At 45.8% G+C, this 27,805-nt stretch overlaps 1 protein-coding gene across 1 annotated transcript in view; it reads left to right on the plus strand.

The window, feature by feature from the left end:
• The first annotated feature begins 21,771 nt into the window (after nt 1–21,771).
• The window catches only part of KCNJ8 (potassium inwardly rectifying channel subfamily J member 8), a 43,308-nt gene continuing 37,274 nt past the window's right edge, over nt 21,772–27,805 (plus strand). Inside the window, exons 1-2 of the mRNA XM_069628443.1 lie at nt 21,772–22,168; nt 23,880–24,337. Of these exons, the coding sequence (XP_069484544.1) occupies nt 23,982–24,337 (356 nt within the window). The 5' untranslated portion in view covers nt 21,772–22,168; nt 23,880–23,981. The remainder of the gene's footprint in view (nt 22,169–23,879; nt 24,338–27,805) is intronic.

Below are 27,805 nucleotides of genomic sequence, written 5' to 3' on the forward strand. Positions count from 1 at the left end.
TCTCACGCTAAGCATTGACTTAGTTGGAGTGCTGGGTTGAAACCACTTACAGATTGGGGGCTCGTCGCGGGATTTCTGGATTAGAAATACCACTTATGACAGTTTAACACAGTGTGCTAACTAATAGGATACATAAATCCTGTTGGGCTACCACGCTGTTTTATGCTGTAAAAGCACCCTTCAAAAGGGAACGCTCTAAGGAAACGGTTTGTTTTGCAAAAATAAAATAAACTTCTGTAAATCAGGAAGGAAATTAATATTTCCAGAATGGCGACATTGGTAGACATCGATATGGCTAGAGAACACCTTTTGCATAAGTTATTTGTGAGAGGTGAATGGACAGAGCAGGATCAGAAAGTGTGGTTGCAGGCAATCACACAACAGATCACTGCAACAGGGTTAGATATACAGAAAGACCATGGTCCCTTACATGTGGCGCTGAGCGAACTATATATGGCCCCTAAGGCCAAGGAAGAACAAAATAAGATTGCCAAGATAGCTGCATATCTATATTTATCTATTGGAGCTATACAGGATAAATATGCTGAAGGCCAAGATCTGGCAAGTAGGCAACCGATGGCGTTAGAAAAGGCCCAAACTGATCTGGACTCTTTTGAGCAGAGGCTGCAGAGGAGCCAGGAGTCGGAAAATGAAAGTAGGCAGTATATAGTCAAAATAAAATAGGACATGGGTATCATGCAGCAGGAAAAGGCAGAACAGGATACCAGAATTCTGGCCCTGCAGAAGGAGTACCAAGAAAGCTTGGACTCCCTACTGCAAAGCCAAAAAAAGCTGGAGCAACAGATCAATTTCAACAGAGCATGCACAGAGCAGGTAGTTACCCTGCAAAGCGACCTAGATAGAGAGAAGGCAGTGAAAAACAAATTAATTCTGAAAGACCTGGACACCCAGGCAGAATTTGATGAAGAGCGCCAGAAAGCTGGTGCGCTTCAAAGACAGAGGGATGACCGGGCGGCACAGAGGCAGGCTCTTACTCAGGAAAGGGACATCTTAGGCCAGGAAGTCTGCTATTTAAAAGAGAAACTGGAAGAAAATCACCTGGCCCTCCAGGGATTGGGTGACCTCCAAAAAGACCATCAAAAACTGTTAGAGCACACCAGGAGGGTGGAAGAGGCTCTAGCAAGGAAGGACCATGCCAGTCTGGACAGGACTCAGGAGGTAACCCTCCTGCAGCAAACACTGGCCCAGTACCCAAAAAGAACCCTGGAAGCACAGAGAGAAAATGAGGCTCTCTGTGAGAACAATGACAGGCTCCACAGGCAGGTAGCCATGCAAGAGAGACTGATAGAGGCTAGTAAGGCCTTGATTGAGGAACAGAAATTTCAGGTTCTTGCATGGCAACAGGGAGCAGGGGCTGGTAGAGATGAGGTTCGCTGGGAAAGGGAAACACCTGAGCATAACCTCAGGAACCCTAGTACCAGAGGCCTTCATCTCTCCCAATCCCTGGACTCTTCCAACCCCATGTCCACTGGTGCACATGAGCCCAGGGCCACGGGGACGACAGATTTCAATCCAATCAGATGTATGGGGCTCATAGACCAGCACCTCCCAGGAATGGATGAACGGGCATCTGCGTATGGGTACCCAAGCACTTTAAAATTTAGTGGGGAACTCCAGGAGAGTAGGCCCACTAAAGGCATCCTAAAAACCTCTGCACAGCTAAGACAGTGGGGAGGGGTACCCATCAAATACTGGGAGCAAGGAAGAATCAGAAGACTCCTCTGAGCGCCCCAGGACATAGGAGACTAGGTCCCCACATTCTGCCAGCCATTCCCAGGCTTGCATAATCCGGGGGAACCTAGAAGACCAGAGGGGCACCTCTGGGAGCAGTGCCTCTGACTCAGAGGAGGATTGGACCAGGGTAACCTGAACCAAGAAAGCCAATAAGGCAAGAAAAGGGCCTTGCTTAAGGACCCCTTAAAACAAATTAATGTGATAAGGAGCGTCATCACGCCTTATCATAAGAACACTAAGTATTCTGTTTGGGAGCACTTAGAGCTCTTTGAGCAGATGATGGAAACTTTCCATTTGAAAGACAGCAGTAGCTGCATTCAGTATGTGAAATGGACCTTCTCACCAGAATACTACAGTTTCATTGCGGGGCTGGAAGACCAAAATCATTCTAGATGGTCCACCTATAGTGCGGCCATCTTGAAGCATTTTTCTGTTCATAGAAATCCCCAAGAGGCTGGCAAGGCAGCCTACAACTTACAATGTGGGGAGGATCAGGCCCCACAAGAATGTGTGCAGGAATTAAAGCGTGCCTTTGCGCAGACTACCAGAAGGATGCGCACGGACACCAAATAATTTGTCAATACTTTTTTTCACGCTCTACCAAAGTACATCATGACCCAGCTAGTGAGAGATTTTCATGAGAAAAGATCGCTAGACTGGGTCATTGAACATGCCACCTGAATTTATGAGGTGCAAAAGCCCATAGAAAGCAAGAATAATCCTAAAATCCCCAAACCAACCAACATCCCCTGCTGCTGCGAAGGTGGCAGAGGTGAAGGTTGCCCCCATTTAAGATTTGGAGATGGGGGGCCTAAAAACTCGCCTGCACAAAATCAGAACAATCCCAAGCCCAGAAGGCCCTCGGGCCAGTCACAGACAGGGAGCCAAGGAGGTAGTCCCACAAACGGGATCCTTCACTCCCCTGACTATGTAAGTCCCCGCTACAAGGGGAATAGACCCATTCTGGGTTATGTGTGGACTCCTCCAGCCCAAGGGGGGGAATACAACCAAACAGCACCTAACCCACGGAACTTCCCTCCTCACTTCCCTCAGGAGGGCAGAAATTCCCCAAATCCTGGACAGAACTTCTTCCCCAGGTACCCACAAAACCCACAAAACTTTTAACCCCATAACAATCCATCCTTCTTTCCCCACTTTCCTGAGCCCAGACAACCTAATCCGGGAGAGGGGAGGCCAAGGGTGGTGGGGTACCCAAATCTTCCAAACCCGGGGTATTATCAGAGAAGGGATAGCTACCGTTCCCGGGATCAGCCCAGAGGTGAAATGAGAACCCCTTATTAGCCTGAGCAGGTTTCCCAGTTAGAGCGCCAGGTCCAAAACATGCTACAGGATCTGGGTTGCATGCTGAGGGCTCACAGGAACCCTCAGATGAGCATGCCGGCACAGAATGCCTCAAACTCCGGACCTGGTGCTCCAGAACAATGGTGGGGGCAGCACCCCGACAACCAACCGGTTCCCAGGGAGGAGGCACAAGGGGAAGGGGGGTGTAAAGCCTTGGAGGAAGCTTCCTTCCCCACTTGTAAAAAGCCCCTGGAAACCCAGGAACCGGAACCAAAATCTCCTGCCCCTGAAAGTCTGCCACCCAAGGAGCAGAGGGGGTGGGGGCAGGAGAAACAAAGTACCCAAACAGACCCATTTTGTGGAGGAGGTACAGATCTTCCAATTTCAAGGAGAGGGATCCTCAGAGGATCCTGGGAAAAGGATCTTTTCCTTCAGATATGGGGGAACTCCTCGCAAAGAAAAATGGGTCCCAAAGGATTCAAATCCAGACTGAGTAGATGTGGGGACTGAGCTAGCACCGACCATCATCCAACCCCAGAACCAACAACAAGAAAATCCCCTGGTTCAAACCCATCCTGGCGACTGCCTCCAAAAAGGGGGGGCAGCCCAGCACTAGAACCAGGGGAACTCAAAACTTCTCCCGTCTCTAGTTGCCACCTCTTTTCTTTTCAGATTCCCTAGACTCCGAACAGAATTCTGCCCAAATCACCTCCCTATCAGTGTCCAAAACTAGAATACTAACCCACTAGTTGTCCAAAAATGTGCATTATCTGTACCCCCTTGCGGAGAAGGAGGGAAGATACTATGCCCCGGTTCAAGTACAGGGGCAGGGTACAATTTTATCACTGGTGGACACTGGATCCCAAGCTACCCTTCTGTCCAAAAAGGCCTTTGATGAACTGAATTCGAAAGGGGGGAGAAATACCAAATTTCTCTCACCCCTCTTCCTGGACAACTTCAGAACTTTGACAGGAAGGAAATTCCCGTCGAGGGGACTGTGGATTTGGACATTAAAATTGAGCGAGACAAGGTGAAACACCCGGTCATAGTTATAACTCCAGAGGCCACCCCTGGTTTACTAGGGAATGACCTCCTGCGAAGGTTGTCACCCCTAATAGACTGTGTAAACAAGGTCCTCTGGACCCAGGACCCAGACTAGCTGACCAATAAAATTGAAACAGAGTGTCACCCATGTTAGTTTAAACGGCACCTGCCACATGGTTGAACAAAAATCTGACCAAGTAGAATTTCACTTCCAGAACAACCAAATTCCAGACGTGACAGTAATAGCACTAGGACAACAAACTGGTGATGGGGGGGTCTTCTCTATTTCTGAAAATCAACCTTCTTTCCAGTTTAAGGTGGCATTACACACTGGAGAAAACACTCTGAAATGCTTTACCAATCCACAATCAAACCTTCCAACTCCTATAGTCCAGAAAGATGAGAAATCAGCTCAGAGCCTGGCTGATATTCAGTAAATTGGAGAGCAGTTGTTCATCCCTGTTCAGTTAAATGAAGGGAAGGACTCTGTTCTCGCCTGAGTGTGTGTGAACAACGGTAAGAGCTTCATCAGCAAAGCCATGTTAAGCCAACTCTCAAAAGACCCAGCCATTCCCACATTCAAACTGATAGACAAATGGGAAATGGATCTGGAAACACCCAAATCCAAACATCTCCTGCCAGGCAGGTGTATGCTCAAAATCTACATATGCAACAAGAGCATAGTCCATAATTGCTGGGTCGTGCGAGACGTCACTGCCGCCTTTTACTTAGGCGGTGATATTCTCAATCGCTTTGCCATTAGTTTGGACCTAATAAACTTCAAAGCTTGGTCCTGATTAGCGGATAATCCCATGGGCTTTGATGACCCAGAGAAAGCATTTAGGTCAGCTCAACTGCTGCCTTATGCTGTTGAAATTCAGATTGGAGAGGAAGTCACCATCCCAGAAAGGACCCGAAAATTCTCCCTGGAAGTGAAAGTTAAAAGAGGACAGAAATTGAAAAACCCTGATGCCTACGTTTATTTAAATGCTTCTCTACAACAGCAAGGGTTGGGGGTAAACCCAACACCACTAGTCAATATAGAACATGACACCATTCCAATAGAGGTGGATAACAGTGACTTAAAGAGTATCACTCTAGCCGCAGGCACCATTATTGGAATGGCAGTTGATGACCAACATTTTTCCATAGATTTAGGAAATTAACTGTTAGGACCAATCCCCAAGGAATGTTTTGACAGTGATAGTGATTAAACACAACAACAGACAGGATCTTTACCCGGCATGGGCGGAACTTTCTGGTGTCACCTCCTGTCCTTATGGTAAGGGGGATGTGACCTGTGACTTCAGGAGGGATGAGGTGATTTTCCAGGTCCATGAGGGCTGCCTTCCCCACCTGAAGCCCCCAGTCCAAATCAGCACTTTAACTAGGGACTTCTCCACCCAGCTGGAGGAGGCTGATGAGATAGCAAAACCAGAAGTCTTTCCAGGCTTCAGGCAGATGGTTGAAGAGAGAGTCAACCTAGCTGATACCTGTGAGACTCTAGAGCAGAAGCAAAAGTTCATCCGTCCAATCCACAGCACCTTTAATAATCTGGTGCTGGGGATATTGTAGCCAAACGGCCAGTGCAGACTCTGCGCCGACCTTAGGGAGCTCAACAAACGGGTCCATACTTCCCGATGGCCTCTTCCCTACATTGACCAAGGGCTGGCCCAGATCCGGGGGTCACAGGTATTCACTGCCATAGACCTGACCAATGGATACTGGACTGTACCTGTCAGTAGGGAGGACCAATACAAGCTGGCATTTACCTTTGGGGGGCAGCATTAAACACATAGACCCGGACTCCCTTCGGATACATGAACTCCGGCAATGAATTCAACATTTTTCTACATAAGGCAATGCCCGACCTGGGAGAGAGGGGTGACCTGGCCTATGTAGATGATGTTCTCATCAAAAGCTCAACTGTGGAGGAACATATAGCAGAGATCTGTTATGTTCTGACCCAGTTGAGGGCAGCCGGAGCAAAACTTTCCTTTCAAAAGGTACAGTGGTGTAGAACCCGGGTAAATTTCTTGGGGCATGAGATTACTCCTCAGGGTCTCTGTCACCAGGAAAAGAAAGTGGAAGCACTCCAGAAATTGAAAGACCCCACATATCTGTGGGAACTAAGGAGCCTTCTTGGACTGACTAATTACAGTAGGAAGTTCATTGAGGATTACGCAGAGATCACAAGACCCCTGAATCATCTTTTGAAGGGAGGGTCAAGTAGCAATGGGGTCCAGAACAAGCCAAGGCAGTAAGACAATTCAAAAGAAGCCTCTCACAGGTGCCTTGCCTAGCTTACCCTGTCAAAAACAAGGAGTTCTTCTTGGAGACAGGGTTCTCTAATACATGCTTGACTGCAGTATTATACCAAAAGCATGACAATGTCAATAAAGTAATCTCCTATGCGAGTAAATCTTTATCCTCCGTGGAGGAAAAATTCAATGATTGTGAGAAGGCACGCCTGGCAACGGTGTGGGCATTGAAGAATTACCGCGCGTTTATCCAGGGGGCACACATCATAGTGGAGACTCCATACCAGACTCTGCAATATCTACAAAGTGACAGAATCCGTGCCGGAAATGTGAGTAATTCCCGAATTACTTCCTGGATTCTGTCAATGCAAGGCTTTCCTGTGGAGGTCAGATATGGCCAAAACAAGAAGAGGCCCCTCGCGCAAGGTCTGGCTGACTTGCATGATTGTGCCAAAGAAAACTGTCTCGAGGACGAGAGTCTAAAAATCAAGGCAACATGGAGGCATACCTCAATTCCCCATACAAATTCTTTGAAGAAGACAAGTGTCAGGGAATGGCCACTGTCTATGTGGATGGATGCTCCTACCATGTTGACAACAACGGGGAAAAAGAACTTGTGGCCGGCGTAGGGAATGCATGGGTGAATGAGACCCCCAGAACCCTCCGCTGGGTACAAGATTGGTCTCCGAAGTAGTCAAGTGGCAAAGTTAATGGCTGTGCATCAAGCCATCCTCACTGCTATCCAACATCAACTCCACAAACTGGTCATAATCACTGATTCAGATTATGTACGGAACGGGTTCGTGGAGTACCTGGTTAACTGGAAAACCAGAGGCATGTTATGTGCTAATAATAAACCCTTGAAACATGGGAAATTAATTCAAAATATTGATGATCTGGTCACCTCGAATGGGATGAGCATCTACTGGAAAAAAGATCAAGGGTCATTCTAAAGTAGAGTGACCAGACAAAACTGGAAATGACGTAGCTGGTCAGCTGGCCAAAAACAGAGCCATCCAAGGGGTTCCACTTGAGATCGAGTCCCTGTTGGGGGAAATCCAGGTCACTGCTATCACTAGGTCCCAGACAAATGCTCACAATGAACTCTCAACTGCACAATGGAGTAAGGAGACCCCAGATGCTGATTTGATTATGACTCAGAAGGGGGATCCAATAATTGGTACGTTTTATCAACACATTGAGGACACTGAGAACTTTCCCCTGACGGATACCGATTACATTGGGAAGGAGGACCTCAGAGTGTTGATGAAATGTCCAAATAATGTTCTGAATCCAAGACGGTTTGTTGGCAAGGAGATCCCTAGCTGGCCATGATCAGTGGGTGGTCTCTACCTCATTCCGAAGCCTGATGTTAAGTCACGCCCATGATGCGGCCACAGCCGGTCATAGGTGGTTTCATACAACATTTGAAATCTTAAGAGAGGTTGCATACTGGCCACACATGCAGCAGTACCTCGACCAATACTTGAAGGGGTGTCTTGTGTGTGCACAATTTCAGCCAACATCCCTCACAGACCGTGCGCCTCTCCAAAAGAGTGGGATGACACTGCCGTGGTCAGATTTACAAGTCGATTTCATCGGGCATGTGATTCGCTCCTCTAGGGGAAACAAGTGCATGTTGACCGTGACATGCTTGTTTACTAATTGGGTGGAATATCTCCCGGCCCCAAACTGCAAGGAAGAAACAGCAGCTGCCCTGATGATCAACCACATCTTTTCGCGTTTTGGACTACCCCAAGGATCGAGTCAGACCGAGGTAGCCATTTCACCAGCGAAATAATGACAAAGATGTGGGAGATACTTGGGGTCAAAAGGAAGCTGCACATTGCTTACTGGCTAGCCTCTAGTGGTGCAGTAGAGAGATAAAATAAAACAATTGTAAGCATATTAAAAATGTTTGTGGCAGATTCTGGGCAAGTTGGGATATTCGATTACCTCTTGTCCTAATGGCCATCAGATCTACCCCTTCATCTGCAACTAAAATGTCACCGTTTGAGCTGATGACTGGGCGCAGGATAGTGCTTCCTCAGCATCTGCTCTACAGAACCCAAGAGCAGACATTGATCAATGCCTCCACAACTCATGAGTATGTTGAAAATCTAAGGAAACACCTTCAACATGCTTTTGCCTATGCTGTGCTAAATCTAGAGAGATCTGCAGACAGCATGAAGACCCACGATGACTTAAAGACTACCAGAAAAGAATACAATGTTGGAGACCAGGTCTACTTATACAATTTCCAAAGGAACCATGCCAAACAGTGCACATTTTTGCCTACCTGGAGGGGTCCTTTTGAAATTGTAGACAAAATCTCACCAGTCGCCTACAAAATCTGCATCCCCAAAGGCAGTTTGGCAGAGGGGGAAGATAATTGGGTCCATATTAACCAACTAAAGTGTTGCCATCCTAGGCACACTCTGCAGCAACTGGAGGAGTCTTCTGGAACCCCAGAGGGGTCACTCCATCTCCTTAAAACTCCAACTATAAAATATTCCATATATAGTCCATACCTTACAACAAAAAAACATTGTGTCCTCATTTATCAAAATGTATATGTCCGCCCCACTACACTAATAGTGGTGGGAAATGTCTACAAATATGTTTTTGCTTTGTCATCCTTGTATTGGAAACCACAAAGAATCAAACCAAGGAGGACAACCCAGGGACCGGGAGCAAAGATCCAAGGGCCCTGGAGTATCGCTCAATACTCACATCAGGAATGGGCGAGGAGAACCGGTAGATCCACCCCTGATGGAGGAAAAGATGATGAATGTTGCCATTTTTGGAACCAAAAGAGATGAGACTGACATCCCAGTCTTGCGATTTCCCATTGATGGACGATCAATGCCAAATCACAAGAGGGGGGCTTGTGGGATGTTTTAACCCACTAGTCCATGCCCTGCAACATTACTGCGCACTGCTTGCATCAGAAACCTCAGAATGGCTGCTGGAAAGCATTATGCGTGCTAAAATCACCCCGAAGTGCGCAGGAAAACCTGAAAAATAGGCCTCCAATCCACTTTTGCCTATGTCAGTGGTAACACACGAGACCACTGCCAAAACTGATCATTTGGCTGCCCACAGAGGAAAATTAAACTATTTGAAAAAGCAGTCCTGCATTGCAAGAGAAACACAGAGCTGCTTCAACATCCGTTTTTCTTGGCTGTTTAATTTGCAAAAATCATGGTTCCCAAACCTCACAAAAGATCCAACCTCCTTGTTGGGTGTTAAACATCACTTTACTTCAAGAATCCATCTAAGTACAATGTCATCAGAAGTACATTTATCGGAAGGAAATCCACATTGAAGGATGCTTGCTTGGAAAAATATGTTAAAAATGGGCGCAATACCGCTGCTCGCCTGTGTCAGAAGCTGGCGAATTACTTATACTGTCATTTAAATTTCTACATTTAGCTCTAAGTATGGAAAATGACTCCTATCAAAAGCAATAAAGGTGGATACAATTCAAAACTATATTTTAAAAAGGCTGGAATTAAGAGATTTGTGGATATATTTGTAAAAATGTAATTTGTATTTAGGACAAGACTATTTAAACACTGTTTTAAAAGTGAGTAAAGTTAGCCACACTGAGCTTCAAAGACATTCCACACCTTCTACCCAACAAAGGAATCTTTCCCCCTGCTCTGCTGAGAAACTGGCAGGGGTGTGTGAAAGGAACTGGGGGGGGGGACTTTGGCCTGTAGCTCTGCTAGGAGACAATGGGATTCTTGAACTGAAAGGGAATGCTAATTTGGGGCATCAACAGAAACCAGCCCTCGCAGGAACAAGCTTGGGTTGCATCTCTGGCTCAGCCAAGCCTTGGAGGCGGGGCTAGACTGAAAATGTGTATTGGGAACTGAATAAACTATATGTTTGAGAAAAAGACTTATAGAAAATTGTGCCGAACTGGTAAAAATATGGAATTTAAAGGTTATTAAAATGAAAATGTTGCTCACAAGTAGAAACTACTCTGGAACTTGTGCGATATTTAGAGACAGAATTATCAAAATGTGGACTTTGTAGCAGTTGTGATAATGTTAAAAATGTGAAACTTTACAGGAATATGCCTAGATGGTATGTGTAACTATGTGGAAAAATTGGTACAGAACTGACACTGAGTAACCGACCAAAAGCGCGAAAAACTGTCATTTGTGAACCAAAGCTCTCCAGAAGATGGGACTTTGACGGATGCGTGCCTCATTTAATTTGGGATGTAAATATGTAATATTAGCAAGTTGGGGATATTGTGGATATATTTTTTGTGAAAAATAAGATATACTGTACAGAAACAAAGGGGAGTGTTTGCTCCCTGGACCATAAACATGACACATCATGACACATCATGACACACTGTTGCTTTTCAAATCATGGGAGAGGAAATTCTCTGACCTATCGGATTCTTAGAGGGTTGGGCATAGTATAATCAGCCTACCCACCCCCTTGAGAAATACATAATAGGGACTGTTGAGGGCACAGAAAGACACACACATTCACCCATCACTGATCTACTGGCAAAGCGCTATGAAGGAGAATCCAGACTCCAGAACTATCCAGACTCCAGAACCCTGAAGCAAAAGGCCCAATCCAAAAAGCTGGACCCTTCTCAACTGGCCTTTAGAATCTTGCAACCTGATTTTAACCCCAAACTTCCACGGGGCCCAACCAATTCAACAGCCTGGCTGTGCTGTTTTGGCTGCTTCTTGCCAAGAACCCTTGCTAGAACCCAGAGATCCAAACCGGTAGAGCAGAGCTGTTCCCAGAACCAACCCGTCAGATCCAGAACCAGAGGCCGTGCAGACCAGCGTGCCTTGCTGAGAGCAGAACCAAGCACCTGAGACCTGTCCGGTGGTGAGCGAATTCCTATCCAAACCTTTGACCAGATCTTGATGGCCCATTCCTATCCCAAGCCATAGTTGTGAGTATTTAGCATAGAACTGTACATAGCCATCTCTTTGTTTTAAGTAATCCTATCCAACCCATTCCAACATATCCAGATTGTATTGTAGAATCTCTTTTGTCTATCCTGAATCCTTCTCTCATCTGCATAATTCTGTGAGAATTGTAGTGATAAATCATCTTTGCGCTAATATAGTTGCTGAAGAAGGCAAGTTTCACAGTGGACAAAGATCAGACAGAGGCGCCTCTGACTAGTGGCTGTACCCTTGGTATCTCGCATCTTCATAGCCTCACTTAGTGTTAAGAAATCCTTGTTTATAATCTTCAACAGCACATCTCTCATTTGAAATTTTAAATGTCAAATTGAAGCTAACATCCTCAGCTTTCAAAAAAACTAAGAACCGCACTCCAACTCCTTATAGTTTTTCTGTAATCGCGCTGAAAAGCTTGCCGCGATTCTGCATTTGGCTCAATTTCATTCCATATAAAATTGCTATTTCTTGCATGCAATTTCTGAATTCAGTTTCCTATCTGCCAGTCATTCAAACATCATTGCTAGGTTCTATCTGAACCTATCTAAAGCGGCTCCCACTAGTTTTGAATCCCATTTAGCGAATTAAAGTCATTTTTAGCATTTTTCAATTAATTACAAATCACATTCAAAGCATTTGACCTGTTTAAAATCATTCCTGTTCTCTCTAAGCTTGCTGGGGAATTGGGATTAAACTGCATTGTTGATTGTATATTCCTGAAACCTGTTTTCCCTCATTCCCTCTCTTCATATTGCATAGTAGGGGGGATTGAGTAGCAACAGGGGGAAAGAGTGATTACATTGTCTTTGATTGAATTCATATCAAGTTTTATTTCTGTGCTGCATTACTTTCATATCATTGAATTTATTGAACCCACACAAAGTTATTCTCTGCTACATTATTCTTCTCACCCATACTCCTATTGATTAAAGAGATTGTTGATTGTTGTGATATCACCCATTGCTGGTCAGTGTATAAAGTGTGATATCTAGATATTGTTCATATTCATAAAAGTGTGATATATATATATATATATTGTTTAACTCATCAAATAAATCTTTTAACTTTGCAAAACAAACCTACTTCTTGGTTCAGTGAGACCGGGAGGGATTCAAAGAGAGGGGCGTTATATAAGGGTACATCGTCTAGAAATAAAAGAAGTTTTGACATAAAAATATATAAATTAAGGGTTCCAGCTGGGCATCTCACGCTAGATATTGACTTAGTTGGTGTGCTGGGTTGAAACCACTTACAAGACGGCACAGACATCCCGATCTCCAGAAAAGTAAAAACGTTAGGTGTTTATCTAGATTTCAGTCTTACAATGAATACACATATTATTGCCCTCTCCTCTTCCACTGCTTATACTGCTAAACTAATTCCATTGAGCCGACCCTTCCTTTCACAACAAAACTGTATCACTCTTGCCAGAACCTTAATACTTGCTAAAATTGATTACTGCAACACACTACTACTAGGGACCTTGAAGAAAAAAATTATTAAACTGCAACTACTGCAGAATAAAGCACTAAGAGCAGCTCTAGGCATAAAAAAGAGTGAACACATTTCTCAACACAGAAGAGAAGTTCACTGGCTACCTATCCAAGCAAGGATTCTGCACAAAATCCTCACAATTACACACAAATGTGTTACAGGCAACGCACCCAACTATCTCAACAAAAGTATCATCCATAAAACCACTACCAGAGTGCTTAGATCCAACAACAATACATTAATTCACATCCCTAAATTCAAGAACTCTAGAACGGGGAAATCTAGTTTCCCAACATCTGCACCCGGAGTATGGAACTCCTTCCCAAACTACATCAATAATGAACCATCACTAACTAAATTCAAGAAACTCCTTAAAACCTGGCTATTCAACAAATATTGAATCCCACTCATGCCCAACAGGCCTGCCAGCCTCAGCGCCCATCCTTGTTTCGGTAGTGACAGCCTCACCACCTGAAATCCACACCCGCAGACAGGAACTAACAGGTATACTTAAGGGGCCGGCCCCTGGTCAAATCCGGCACTTAGCACTGTTTCATTCTCTTGTATGCCTTTCTTTGTCTATATTAATTACCAGGCTATCTCTCACTGCTCTCATTCCTCTATATGCTTTATTAGTTACCACATTGTCCCTCAGGGCATCCACCCTCGGGTTTGCCCCCTCTTTTTCTATATTAAGTACCATGGTATTGCTCATAATAATGCAACATATAATGCAACTGTAAAGTTAACCATGAATATGTATAACCCTATGTAGCTGCAACCACCAAGTCTCATACCAAGTATTCAATGTACAAATTCTTCTACGCCGTGATACCTCAGGGTTTGGGCGTATAACAAATGCAAAAAATAGAATTAAAATAAATAAATCGGGTGTGGCTGCTGGGGTCAAGTCCCAGTAGGTGACGGAGGCAGGGGACACCTCAGCAGTGGTGGGACAGGGTGATGCTACACAGGGGCCATCCTGTAGGGAAGACACCCTGGAGTCATCCATGTTGATTAAGGTGGAGGTGGAGGAGGCCATTGCAGGCTAGCCCATGAGGTCAGGTGGTTGCGTCGAGGAGGGTGTTCATGCTGCAACCCGGTCCCAGAGGCATGATGATGTGCAGGCCATTGTGGCAGTTCCGGCACACAATCCGGTCCCTGGGCCATCTGCTGCAGCAATTGCCAACTTCCAGGATGCCTCCACTCACACCAGCATCCTGATGCCAGCTGATGTGTCCATCCGGGATCATATGCTGCCCCTGCTGGCTGGTCTCATGTGGCGAGTGCAGTCATTCGTGATGATGGACTTTTCCTTGGCCTCAAGCCCAAGGACCACATCTCTCCAGCCCTATAAGCTCTCCACTGGCTCCAGGTGAATGCAAGTGTTAAATTCAAGACCCTCTGCATCATCCACTTGGCTTTCTGGGGCCTGGGACCATGCTACCTTCAACATTCTCTCACTAAATACCGCTCGGCTAGAGTCCTTCAGTCCTCCAGCTCTAACGCTGCAGAGCAGTGGTTTCTTCAAGCAGAGAGTGGGTGGTAGATCTCTTTATTCGGCAGGAGCCTCCCTCTGGAAAGGTCTCCCTGCCCCTCTCACACTTGAGCCGGATTTCCTTAAGTTCCGGAAGATTCTCAAAACCTCTTCTCCTCCTCCTTCCCTCTCCCCCTTCCTCGCTAATGCACCCCCCCCACAGAGATGAGTGTCTGCCTGGTCCCTTCTGAATTCCTCAGTGGCAAGGCCCCCTCCTCAACCAGTCTACATCAGCACCCAGCACTTACCTTCGGGCACCTCTCATTGAACAGACTATTGAATCTGATCCACACCAACCTTCCTTGCCCTACCTCACTCCCACCCCTAACCCGTTAGCACTTACCCTCCAGGCCCACCTAGCACTTGCCCCCCAGCTCCCCCTAATACTTACCTGCACCTGCCCCCTTCCCTCACTCATCCTCTTACCCTCCCTGTACCTTCCCCTCACCCAGTCCTTCCATACCCCCTGCACTTCCTGTTGCTGCACTTCCATTATCCAAATGTCACAATGCCTAGTAGGACCGTGTGTTGTTGTTTTTATCCTTCGCTGTCCCCTACGCTTTAGCCTTGTGGTGCCTGGAAACCCTTTCTGCTGTAAAGGTGCCAAACAAATGCTCAATAAATAAACTAAAAATAAAACATGTACAGACTACTCACAGTCAGCTTGTACATCATCACAATGAGCTGTGCCACTTCATGGCCATGCTGGCAACAGCACTTCTCTCGGGTGAGCTCTGTGGGTTGTTCCATGTATTGGCTCCCTCCTCCACTTCCTCCTCTGTTCACCAGTCGTCCTCCAGGGTGCCTTCCAGGCCACATTCCAGCACGGCCCCCTGTGCACCAGTCCCACCACCGCCGCCCCACCCAGTTGAGCTTTCATCCCTGCCTGAGGTGGGAGTCCTGCAGAAGGCAGATGAGTTGGTCACTGCTACTACACAGAAACCAATCCAGGCACAGGCAGTGAATGGTCAGCAGACCCCTCCGGGCAGTTCAAGTGCTATATGTCCCTGGCCACAGTCATCAAGATGGAGGGCGTACTTTCATGGTTTGCCCTCTGCACAGCGTCAGCAAGTGGAGACCATGAGGATACAGAATGTTGGATGAGTTTCCACCCGAGGGGACATTTGACACAAGTAAGGCAGGAGGACTAAAGGGGGGCCATGTAGACTTTGTTGTCTGTATTTTGGAGGTAACAGAGGCAGCTGGTGGCAGAGAGGCAGTGGGCAAGGGAGGCAGCAGTGATGATGGCCAGGGCTGAAGAGGCGCTGAGGTGAGCAAGGAGGTGGCTGCCATCTTGAAGGTTACTTGCCGGTCAGCAGAGGAGGCAAAGCAGCAGATGGTGGCCAACCTGCAAGCCCTCCAGGCAAAAACGGAGACCCACCTCAGGGAGGAGGCTGTTGCTTGTGACCCTGGCTGAGGCTTTGTCTGAGATCAGAGAGGAATATCTCACAGCCTGTGCAAATAGTTCTTTAGGATTAAGTTTAATTTTTGACTTTTATTTATTTTCTTTCCCTGAACTATTTTCACATTCCTTCCATTTTATTATGCATATAGTTCTATTTTAATTCAGGTTTTTTCATCAGTTTATGCCACACTTCATGCAGTCTATTTTTCAGTCTAAACATTTAGTTTTTCATGTTCTCCCAGTGCATTTGTTCATTGTCGATCATATGTGTTGTGGCCTCACTGTGTGTGTTATGTTGATGCTCTGATGTTTGCTGGCCGAGGTATACACATGTAACTGACATGCAGGAGTGTGGCCATCAGACAGCTTCAGGGTGTACTGGATGATTTTCAGATTACATTCTGTGTGCAGGGGCACTGCGAGTTTGGCATTAGTGTTTTGGTGTTGTTGGAGTAAAGGCTTCAGTTGTGTTGGTAATGGTGTACATACGAGTATGGTTGTGGTGATGTGTGGATGTCTCATAATGATTTTTGTATTCTCTCATTGAGGATAGACTGCCACTTGTTAATGTGTCATGCCACATGTTCAACATGTTGTGTGTTGTATCTGATGTCATCTCTATTTCCTCTGCAAATTTGCTACTGGAGGTGGAGTTTATTGTGCATTGATTTCCTTTAAGGTCCATTGTTGTTTCAGTCTTCCCTTGGCACTTTCTTAGGATTGTGTATGTGCCCACACATCATTTACTGTTATGTGTAATTGACATTGTGGGTATTGCAGTGAGATGTGGCCTCGCTGTGGATGGGTGGCCAGATGGGTGGCCTGGACACATCACTTGGGTATTTTATGGTAGATTGCTGTGTCACTCCCCTTGCCATGGTCACTCACCCACACACATCTGCAGACACAAACTACCTGCTATCATGTCATGCATCACCTCTGCCACTAGAATGCAACTGAGTCCCATGATTGATGTTTCAGTGTGGCAGCACAGACTTCCTGTCTCACTGAGTCACCACTCTCTGACTGGCTTCCCATCACCCCCACACAAGCCTGTCGTCCCTGGCAGGGACTTTGTCACCCCTGCCTCCCTGGCTACTTCTGCATGGTCTGAAATGCCCCCAATCATCTTTGTGATTATGCCCAATCTATGATTCCATGTACTTCTGTCATCCAAGGGCATTCACTTGCAGTGTTTTGGCGCCATTGCAATGGCACATGGGCACTACACACGGGGCACTTTGTAGTGCATTACCATGCCACATGTACATGGGGTGGTCACAGTGTAGGTGGTGCAACAGTGTGCTGTCCAGCTGAGGTGTTGCAGATTCTTGTCTACCAAGGAGTGATAGGAGCTGCTCTAGTCCTGGATTTCACAGCAGTGCTCCCTGGTGATAGTGTTGGTGGAGGATATGTCACAGGTATACTTCATGGTGGATTATTGTCACTGTGATATTAATAATGACAGTAGTATTTATCTACTAATAACTTTGTACTTGGTGTTAAGAAATTTTCAATCGAGCTTATGAAAATCGAGTACACTAGACACAAGTATTGATTGAATAAGACTAAGTGCTAGTTTGAAGTGTTACATGTCATTTTTTAGATGGTCATCCCTCTGATGGGCATTATTTGATTTGTTTTTTTAAAGGGAATGTTTTTGTTAGGCTTTTTCATGTATGTCATTTATTTTTTAGGTTTATGGTGAGGGCTCCAACACAGTTGATTTTATGTTTGGGATTGTTAAGTTTAAAGTGGTGTTGAGTCACCTTTCTAAATATATATGAAGAGTAGGTGTTTCACAAAAAAAAAAAATCACTATGTGTTTAATAATGATTAAATGAACTTTTTGCTCTTTTTGTTGGTTTTATAAATGGATTTTATATTAAAAATGTATTAATAAAAGTATTTTAGAGTCTATATTTATCAAACAGACTTTTAGTGTGGTAATTTCCATACATATGAGTAAAATGTCTTTCTGTTTGCGTGATAGTGACAGTCCTTGCAGTGGGTTGGTCTCTGAAATAGGGGCCCTCGATACTATGGAGGATAGTTTAAAGAGGTGACAGGTCTTTTTGAAAATATTGTTGTTTTTTTAAGGGGCACAGTCCTGTCCTCTGTTATATAAAAATCCCCAGGTCCTTTTTTAGTTGATTAATACTTCATGGTGGAGGCAGACCAGACAAGCTGAGGTAAGTTTCAGCTCCACATTGGACTCCTCGGGGGTCAGACTCTCAGGGGGCTTCCTGGGGGTTGTGGCGGAGGTGAGCGGTTGGTGGGTGGTGTCGGGACTTAAGGTGGCTGCCTGGGGCAAAGGCGGACGGAGGTGAGGAGGGCTGGTGGGTGGTGTCAGGACTTGAGCGGGCTGCCTGGGGGTTATGGCGGAGTGAGGGGGGCTGGTGGGTGGTGTTGGGACTTGAGTGGGATGCCTATGGTAGTGGCGGAGGTGAGGGAGGGCTGGTGGGTGGTGTCAGGACTTGAGGAGGCTGTCTGGGGTAATGGCAGAGGTGAGGAGGGCTGGTGAGTGGTGTCAGGACTTGAGCGGGCTGCGGGGTGTTATGGCAGAGGTGAGGGGGGGCTGGTTGGTGGTGTTGAGACTTAAGTGGGCTGCCTGGGGTAGTGGCGGAGGTGAGGGGGGCTGGTGGGTGGTGTCAGGACTTGAGGGGGCAGCCTGGGGTAGTGGCATGGATGAGAGGAGCTGGTAGATTGAGTACAAAAAAGAAGGTGGGTGAGGCGCGCACTCCCGGTCCTGGTCAATTGAACCTGTTGCAAAAAATAAGTAGCTGGGTCACATCCCAAAATGGACAAATATTCACAGGGTTAGATCCCTTCTGCTGCAAATCAGGTACTCAGTATTAACAGGTTTGGATCCCTTGCTGCAAATCAGGTACTCAGTAATAACAGGGTTAGATCCCTCAGCTGCAGTTCTGTGGTCTGTAGTTGTTCTCCTCCTAGCGCTTTCTTATCTCAAATAATCATCAGGGAGGCTTTTGAGCAGGTGTGTCTAATTAGACTCAAAGGATTCTGGTAGCTGTAGTGAAAACGTTTTTTTCTGTTCAGGTGACCAGCAACCGACACCCCTCCAAAGCACAAGTCCTTCCCAAATTTGGGGGAGGGGAGAGAACCATCTTTATGATTCTCCAAAGTGGGGCACAGTCACCCCGTGGCGCTGCCTCTGGAGCCCGGGACTCCCATAGCATTCAGTACAAAAAAGAAGGTGGGTGAGGCGCGCACACCCGGTCCTGGTCAATTGAACCTGTTGCAAAAAATAAGTAGCTGGGTCACATCCCAAAATGGACAAATATTCACAGGGTTAGATCCCTTCTGCTGCAAATCAGGTACTCAGTATTAACAGGGTTGGATCCCTTGCTGCAAATCAGGTACTCAGTAATAGCAGGGTTAGATCCCTCAGCTGAAAACGTTTTCACTACAGCTACCAGAATCCTTTGAGTCTAATTAGACACACCTGCTCAACAGCCTCCCTGATGATTATTTGAGATAAGAAAGCGCTAGGAGGAGAACAACTACAGACCACAGAATTGCAGCTGAGGGATCTAACCCTGTTATTACTGAGTACCTGATTTGCAGCAAGGGATCTAACCCTGTTAATACTGAGTACCTGATTTGCAGCAGAAGGGATCTAACCTTGTGAATATTTGTCCATTTTGGGATGTGACCCAGCTACTTATTTTTTGCAACAGGTTTAATTGACCAGGACCGGGAGTGCGCGCCTCACCCACCTTCTTTTTTGTACTGAGAGCTGGTAGATTGGTTTTGGGACTTGAGGAGGCTGCTTGGGGTTTGCGGCAAAGGTCAGGGGGATACAGAGGGGGATCCACAGTCTGGGGGCTGCTTGAGGTAGTGGCAGCGGTGAGTGGGCTTGTAGGTGGCATCAGGTCTTGAGGTGGCTGCTATGATTTAGGGGTGTGGGTCAACAGTTTGGCTGCCTTGAAAGTAGGAATGAAGGTCCTGCAGCCTTGATTTACGGGGGCTGCATGCATTTTTCCACACGATGCAGCCTTGACTCATGGGGGGCCACATGCAGTTTCACTGGGGTGAAGCCTTGACTTGGGGGGACCATCCACAGTTTCACCGGGATGCAGCCTTGACTTAGAAAGCATGCAGTTTTGCCGGGGTGCAGCCTTGGAATTACGGGTACTGCACACAGTTTTGCCGGGTTACAGGATGGTGGGGCAAAGATAGACACAAAGGGAGGCACGAAGGAAGGTTGTCATTTGGCAATGTTTTTTTTTGCGTGGGGCCATGTTGTGGGCTCTCCAGGCGCAACTCGATTTACTTTGCGCATGGAGATATATTGCGCTTTGGAATCCATGAATACACGGACTGCGAAAAGAAGATTTTGCGCAGAAGCAGGCGGATCGTTGTTTTAGCGCTAAGTACTTTGTGGGGACTTTGTGCATTTTTCTACGAATCGAGCCCATGGTATCTTATTAAAACTACTTAAAAAGAGAGACTCCAGGACTCTGCGCCAATTAATCAAAATTGTTGTACTTTATTCAAATAGGTGCCCTTGGTGATAACACGTGTTTCGGCTCAGCAGAGCCTTTCTCAAATCTGGGCTAACGTTCCAAACTATATTTTCAACTTGAATTCAAACTATGCCATTCGTAAAGACCAATCTATTTTGCGTCTTCTCGCTCATTAAGCGAGCAATTTTCCTTTTACTTGGGATTAATCCCTGAATTCCTTCCTTAAGCAAAGTAATCACTTGCGTTGTCTAGGCTTGATTGACTTCTTACTGAAACTAAATCTTGTCTGCAAATGTCATGGTTGTTTCCCTGTCTGGGTCTGCAAACAGAATGTTCAGAATGAAGTCAGTTCCAGTAGTTATTGACTGGACTCTACATTTTGGCTGGTTGAGAGCATGACAACAACGATTTGCATGTGCCAATAGAATCTAAGCCTCAACACTACATTGCTCCATTGATACTGACAAACATCGGTCTTCCTTAAACTGCAAGCGCACCTTGTGTAGTATGCAGTTACGTTTATAACTAGTCTTCCTCCTTTGAAATAAGTGCTAGCACAGCTTTAAAAGGCACCTGCGGTGGTTAAGTGACTCCGCTTCACTGCAAATCGCGCGTCTTTCTCTGGTGGAGTCTGCTGGCCTGTGATGTGGACTGGCTCTAATTAGAGCCAAGGCTTTGCCTTAAAAGGCACATTCTCCTTGGAGTATGTCTCGATGTGGCTACGTCCAGCGCGCACTGTTACAAAGTGACGCCGTTCCGCAGAATGTGTGTGGTCACGTACATTCGCCTGTTCTGCCCCACCTGGGCAGCCCTGATTTCCTCGGCAGGCGGAATGTGGGTGTAGCACAAAGAACCCGGAGAAGGCGCGCTTTGTGTTAGGAATGGGAGGGGGCGGGGGCCGGGTGGTTCTTTTCAGGAGATTCGGGGTTAGGTACAGAAGGACAACGTCATCTCCACCAAAAACTATAATTTAAACTGCGTCATCATGCTGGAGGAACACGCATTCAATTCCGGTATAAGAACATGTACAGACGCTCTAATGAACACACGATCAAACATATATATATATATATAGATGTCCCCGGTCAGCAGCCGGTTTGTTATACCGTGTTTACTTTGTCACATAAGTAAGCGTGCGCCTGTTTACTGTGGCTTGAGTTATGCAGCTGAAAGTGCGGCACAGAGACGGGCTTGAAGCTTGCATTATCTACACAGTACAGATATTAAAATCAAACAACAGCCAAAGTTAGGCACTCGTGATTATAAAATGCTTCCGCATGACGTGCAATATGTAATCATTCAATGCGATGCAAGCACTGATAGGAGATATTCTGAGGCAGTTTACAGTGGACTTTTTTTTTTCCTCCGGTTGCACTATGTTGTCCAAGCACAGTTCGTCTCTGCCTGGGACATCCATCATCCCAGATTTATGCGGCAGAGATAAAACACGAAGAAAACAAAATCCTCCCCCTTACGTCAGTGGATTTTAGACTTAAGAAAAGGCGATGGGGACTTTTCCCACAGTGCAAGCATGACACGGTGGACCGCCTCAGAACGCCGCACGCCGACGGGAGCTTAGAGAGTCCACGCCTGGAAGGCAACATTCCAAAAACGGCTCCCTCTCTCAGTCTGGGCAGAGCGAGCGCACAGCTCCCACTGTTGGCCGCGGGCAGCAGAAATGAGACAGCTTTGAGCCGGGGTCACTGCGCTCTTTCCCCCTGTTGCGGGATATTTTCAAGCTGGTGGTTGTTCTTCTTTTAAGTTCATCTTGGGGGACCAAAGGACATACAGGCAGCATGTTGGGTTTTTCATGAACATGGAAAAAACACACCTGTAAACGTAACTTTATTTTCCAGAATTCCACGTGGAATTGTGTTTACTTCACTAGAATTCGGTACCTGCAAAGCTGACAGGAAATAGCGCCTGATCTTGTAAGTTTTCATGCTTAAATGTCAAGAACATCTTTCTTCAAAATTCGGATTAGCTAGTATGTTATGTTAAAAGACATTTTATACATTCGGATTAGCTAGTATGTTATGTTAAATGACATTTTTATAGCGCACGTATTCTACTGATTTAGCCTCGTAGCGCTGTACATGCTTAATTGAATATTAGACGAGGTGTGCCTTTCCGGTTATAAAAAAGCGTTTAATATCTTGTTTTTTTTCAGTGAAAGCACCTGCTTTTCAGAACAAGCCACTATAACATAACTTTATTTTAAACAACTGACAGTGTTTACAGGGACAGTGTTATTTATATTTCAAGTCATATTTCATGGTACATTATTGTAATTTCAGCTGAAGGAAATATGCTTTATGATAAACTGGGAGTGAAAAGGCTTGTGACTGTTGTCCATACATTGAAAACATGACGAGCTTCTTCAAGGATAAAGAAAAAAACGTAATCAGAATACATACCATTACGTCCTTCCATGGTCAATGTCTTTGCATGTGCCACATACTTCTAGTTTTAAGAAATACATGGGTACGTCATCTTTCATAGTGCGTGATGCCCAGGAGGCCTCCGGCCAACAGAATAAACATCTGATGGCGAGTGGCAACAGGGCATGCTTTCAGTGCCTTTGAACATGTTTCGGATACTCCCAGCCGAAGTGCCATTTTTTGCCCCCTCTCCTTTTGAATGGGCCAGATTATGGGCCTAATTCACAGAAGCGTTTTATAATGGCAAAACCCCATTGGAAAACGCTCTGTGAATCAGGGCCCAAGTGTGTTAAAGCCGCGAGGACGCCTCCTAGAGCCCCTCTGATGTTGCGCCGTTGGTGGGGCCCTAGAATGTTCTTATTGGAGCATCAACCTTGCGTGCTTTTCTACGCAGTTGGATCCCTTCAGCATATAGGTGGCAAATGAAGCATATATGCTCAGTCAATTCCTGGCCTCTCTGGAATTCCTGGCCTCTCTGGAATGACAAGCAGTACGAGTCTCTAGACATGCCGATTGGGAATGATGGTTGTGGCAGACTAGAGACTTGCTAAAACGCTACACATTTCATGTACAACGTACAGGTGTCCCAAACGAGCATACAACTACAAGCTGAGGAACGCTCTAAAATTGCCAGACCCCTTTTAACACTGCGGTCATCATAAGGTGACGTAGCTTCAGAAGAAAGCGATCTAAGAGAGTTCCTGTGCATATCAGAGGCGGAGCAAGGGAGGGAAGAGTCTGGAGTGTGAGAACGTGTGAAAGAAAGAGAAAAGGGACTGAGTGACAGACACATGCAGAAGAACACACAGAATCCCGGTTTGGGGATGCATTTAAAAGGGTGGTAGAAATTGGGAGTAGACTGAGCAGCAAAGAAAAGTATCGCTATTATTTGAATGTGAACTCTATGCATGATCACATCACAACAAGGGATAGAGGAAAAGTATGGATGAGAGAGTGGGAAAGTCACATTACTGAATTAGAGTTTGATTTTTCTCAATTTTGTTCTGCTGCCTCTCTTTTTTAAGGAATGTCACCAAGTGGTGGTTTGCTGTACAATACAACATTGAATGAATAATGTTGATGGGTTTACCTGTCGGCATAAGGGATGTTGTGGAAAATTTTAAAGTGTTGTGCTGTAAATAATGTATAGCTTAAAACAGAAAAATTTGCATCAACAAGTGATTTTCTCTTTCGCTTCCAGAATAAAGACAATATTTGATCACAGAGTGTCGACGAGCCCAGGTGAAAGCTCGCCTGATCTTCAGCCTGGTGTTTGACTCCAGATTATGGTGGCAGGAGGAGGATGTTGGCCCGCAAGAGCATCATCCCTGATGAGTTTGTGCTCGCACGAATTGCCGCAGAGAACCTTCGAAAGCCACGCGTCCAGGACCGTCCACCCAAAGCACGCTTCATCAAAAAGAATGGAGCTTGCAACGTTTCACACAAGAACATCAGAGAGCAGGGGCGATTTTTGCAAGATGTCTTCACCACTCTTGTGGACCTAAAATGGCGGCACACCCTGGTCATCTTCACAATGTCCTTCCTGTGCAGCTGGCTTCTTTTTGCAATGATGTGGTGGCTTGTGGCCTTTGCCCATGGAGACCTGGACATGATTAGCCAGAATACAGGATTCTTGGAGCCTTGCGTGACACAAGTAAGGTAAAATTTGAAGGATTTTAGCCTTTTTTATATTTATTATGATATCCAGTCCATGTGCATAACCACATTGTGTTATATTACCCTATTGGGTTTTATACTACACTTTACTGTCATTTGCATTGTATCTTGGCACTCTGGTGGGTCAGAAGGGGAGGGGACTGGTTTTGGCTAGTGGAAAAGGGGGGGACATGCAGGATAGGTTTGCTGTTGTGTTGATGCATGCAGTTCAGCATTATGCAGTTAGTCTGTGGGGGTCTGCTTCTAGGCAGCCCAGATTGAAGGTGCTTCAGGTATGTCCACCCAGAGGGGAGGTTCTTTTGCCATAGTAACAGGAACCATTGGTTGGTACTGCGATGTTTGACATTGTTGGAGAGGTATATTGTTCTGATCTTTGAGGTCTGTTGGGGGTGTTCAATTGCTTTGTGTGGGCAGTATGCATACTATATACTAGAGCATGGAATCTGACATTGGGAGCAGTCCATGGAAACTTCAACAGGCTTTTGGATCATCCATCCAGTGTGACTGTGCCAGCATCCCGATAATGGAGGGTAATTTTGAGGAGAAGTTCTAAGGCACCCTGAAATGGCCGCGTGTAACTAGGAGCGAACACTGTGCAGTTCGTGTTATTAACCATGCTGTAGAAAGACAGGGACAGGACCAGGCTGCACTGGCAACTAAGTCAAAAGTGGCGTGGGATCACTCGAGGGCAAAAACTAAGTGGTGACACATAGGTTTAGAGTTGTAGTGGGGCTCCTGGGAGCACAATCACATCTGGGAAAATGGACAAATCAAAAAGGATTAAAGTGATAGTGCGCAATACAGGAGCAACATCAGAGAGGGGCAAAGTTACAGACGGCATTTGGGCGAAAACCTTTGTGGGATGAATGTTAGCTATCCCAGGAGGAGCAAAATCAGGTGTACACTTGAGAGCAGAGTCACAGCGGAACACTTTGGAGCAATGTAATATAAGGTGAAAAGTAGAAGGGTGAGTTTATTGGCCAGGAGCACAACCAAGTACCGTCTATTTAATTGATATGTCAATCTTGGATGCTTTGGATTTTTAGTTTTGGGTTACCAAAATGAATAACATGAATCATTTTGGTTTGACCTTGATCATCTTACTGGACTACCCCAAATGTTTGCACCAATAAAATGCAAACGCTGATTGATTGATAGAGGTGCACTTTAGTTCCATCTGATTTAATTATATTTCTTTATGGGTTGACTTCTTGTCAAAATATACACCACTGGCCCTATATGCTTAGGGACATCTTTGCTTCGGAATAACCTGTGCAACTGATCTAGTTGACTTATTTGCACGGTTCAAACACTCACACAAGTATATAGACAAGTTGATCAAGGTTGGGCACAGAAAAAGCGCATACAATGCTAAACTAGTATTACTTAGTGAAAGGGTTGAGTAGAGAATGACTCATCAAGTTTCCCTGGAAATCAAACATTTCATACATGGGATAGGTGACCACACAAGTGTCTCAGGAAAACCTCCCCAAAACTCTTCGTGTGTTATCGGTATTACAGCATGGTACCAAAGCTTGTCTGTCAATGCATTACTTACCTTAGAACCCGAGAGGGGCAGCATAGCTAATCGGGTTGCTTGGGATCAGGCTCCCTGAGTGGTTCTACGTACCTTCCCTTGTCATCTGGCACACTCGGAATAGCCCTGGACACCCCCCGCTTGTGGTTCTACATTTCTTTCCTTCCCCTCCAAACTCCAGCCCCCATGAGCCTCTCAGCTCTCTTCACATTACTGGGGCTCCTGTGCGGGTTTGCTGCGTTGGGAAGTGCTGCTGCTTCTTTATTTGCAATGCTTGACACTGCTGATGTGCTCTTTTTATCTCCAAAATCACCGATATCCCTTTCTTAGTGGATTTCTCTAGCCGGATATCATGTCTGCATTCCAACCGCCTTGCATTAGAATTGGTTATTTATATCACGCTTCACGCCCAGAGGTTTCTAAAGGCAGACCCGGGGATCGAACAGGTGTTGCTTAGCGCCATCTTGCTTCCAAGGCGAGCACGTTGCCCCTCCGCCATCCTCCGGAGCTCCATTTTTAGCAGGAACAAGTCCAGGTCCCTCATGGCCGGTCCAGCTGTTCTGCTGTCAAGGATTGAGAGGTGATAGTACATAAAGTGAGGGGTCCCATCACATAATGTCTTCCTGACTGAGTTCAGATGACACGACAAGCAAGCTAGCTACGACTGCACCTGCATTGTAGGCTATACTACACAAGAGTCACTCTTTTGATTAGATATTACCAATGGGAAAAACTTGTGGATTTCATGTGGGCCCAAATACATTACGTTGAAGCTCCTGTCCAATTACTCTACAAAAACGAAGTACAAGATTAGGCGAAGAACCTTGCAATATTTGACAATAACGTTGTGACGGCAACGTCGCACAGGCTAATTTAATTTCTGCTTAAGCGCTTTTTCTATTTTTCAGGTGAGTGATCACACACTGTGCGATTGGGTAGCCCTTTTCTTGTAAACATTGAAAAAAAATCACTACACTACACATTGACAAGCAGATCTAGGGTGATATGATATGGCATTTATAATGCACATATACAAAAGTGTTTAAAGGCGTGACAAGGCAAGCGGGAAACAGAGGGAGGACACAGACAACGATCTTACTAGGCCAGGTGACATTGAGATTGCGCAAGTGCAGGGGAAGGGGGAAGGGGAAAAGTGCAGGGGAAAGGGGGAGGGGACAATGCAGAACATGGGATCAACAGTAAAAATAAATAGAATAAACAAAAAGCAATAAGTAAAAGGTGCAGCGAGCTAGTGACAAGTGCATGGATAAGTGCAGGCATCAGGTGTCAAGTGCTGGTAGGGGACTGTAGGGATACAGAAAACAGTCCACGAGTATGGGTGGCAACCATCTAGTTGTATCTCTTGAGACAAAATATGGCATGTAATGTATTTTTTTGTAGATGTAATGAGATACTGCCACTGACGATGCTTGAAAATAACCTGAAAGAGTCTGATGTTTTAAGTGCTACAGTTTGCAATACTATGATGGTAGCCTAGATGGTGCAGTAAACACATTGCAAAGTGCTATTAGGTAGTGCTGCCTACAAGCAGAAACTACCATAATAGGAAGTGAAAATAGGCTGTCCAAGCTTAGGTCCTCTGCACCTGGATGCTGGCAATGCCCTTTTGAAAGGCATTCAAGCCACTACCATAGCAGCCCGCAGATGTGCCCTACACTGCAGCAGCACGACTCATCAAAGGACTCCCCATATTCGACCACATCGCCCCGATCCTCATTGAACTGTACTGGCTCCCACTGCAAGCCTGTATCATCTTCAAATCATGTTGCATCATCTATAAGGCTGTCACCTTATAGTCCCCAAGCTACTGCACCGACAAACTCAGCATCTCCGGTGACCTGCGATCCAGCCGGAGTAATGGCATATGGATTCTTTAACTCCACTGGTGGAGG

This window comes from Ambystoma mexicanum, chromosome 12, assembly GCF_040938575.1.
Source record: "Ambystoma mexicanum isolate Mex_15411 chromosome 12, UKY_AmexF1_1, whole genome shotgun sequence".
NCBI classification, from domain to species: Eukaryota; Metazoa; Chordata; class Amphibia; order Caudata; family Ambystomatidae; genus Ambystoma; species Ambystoma mexicanum.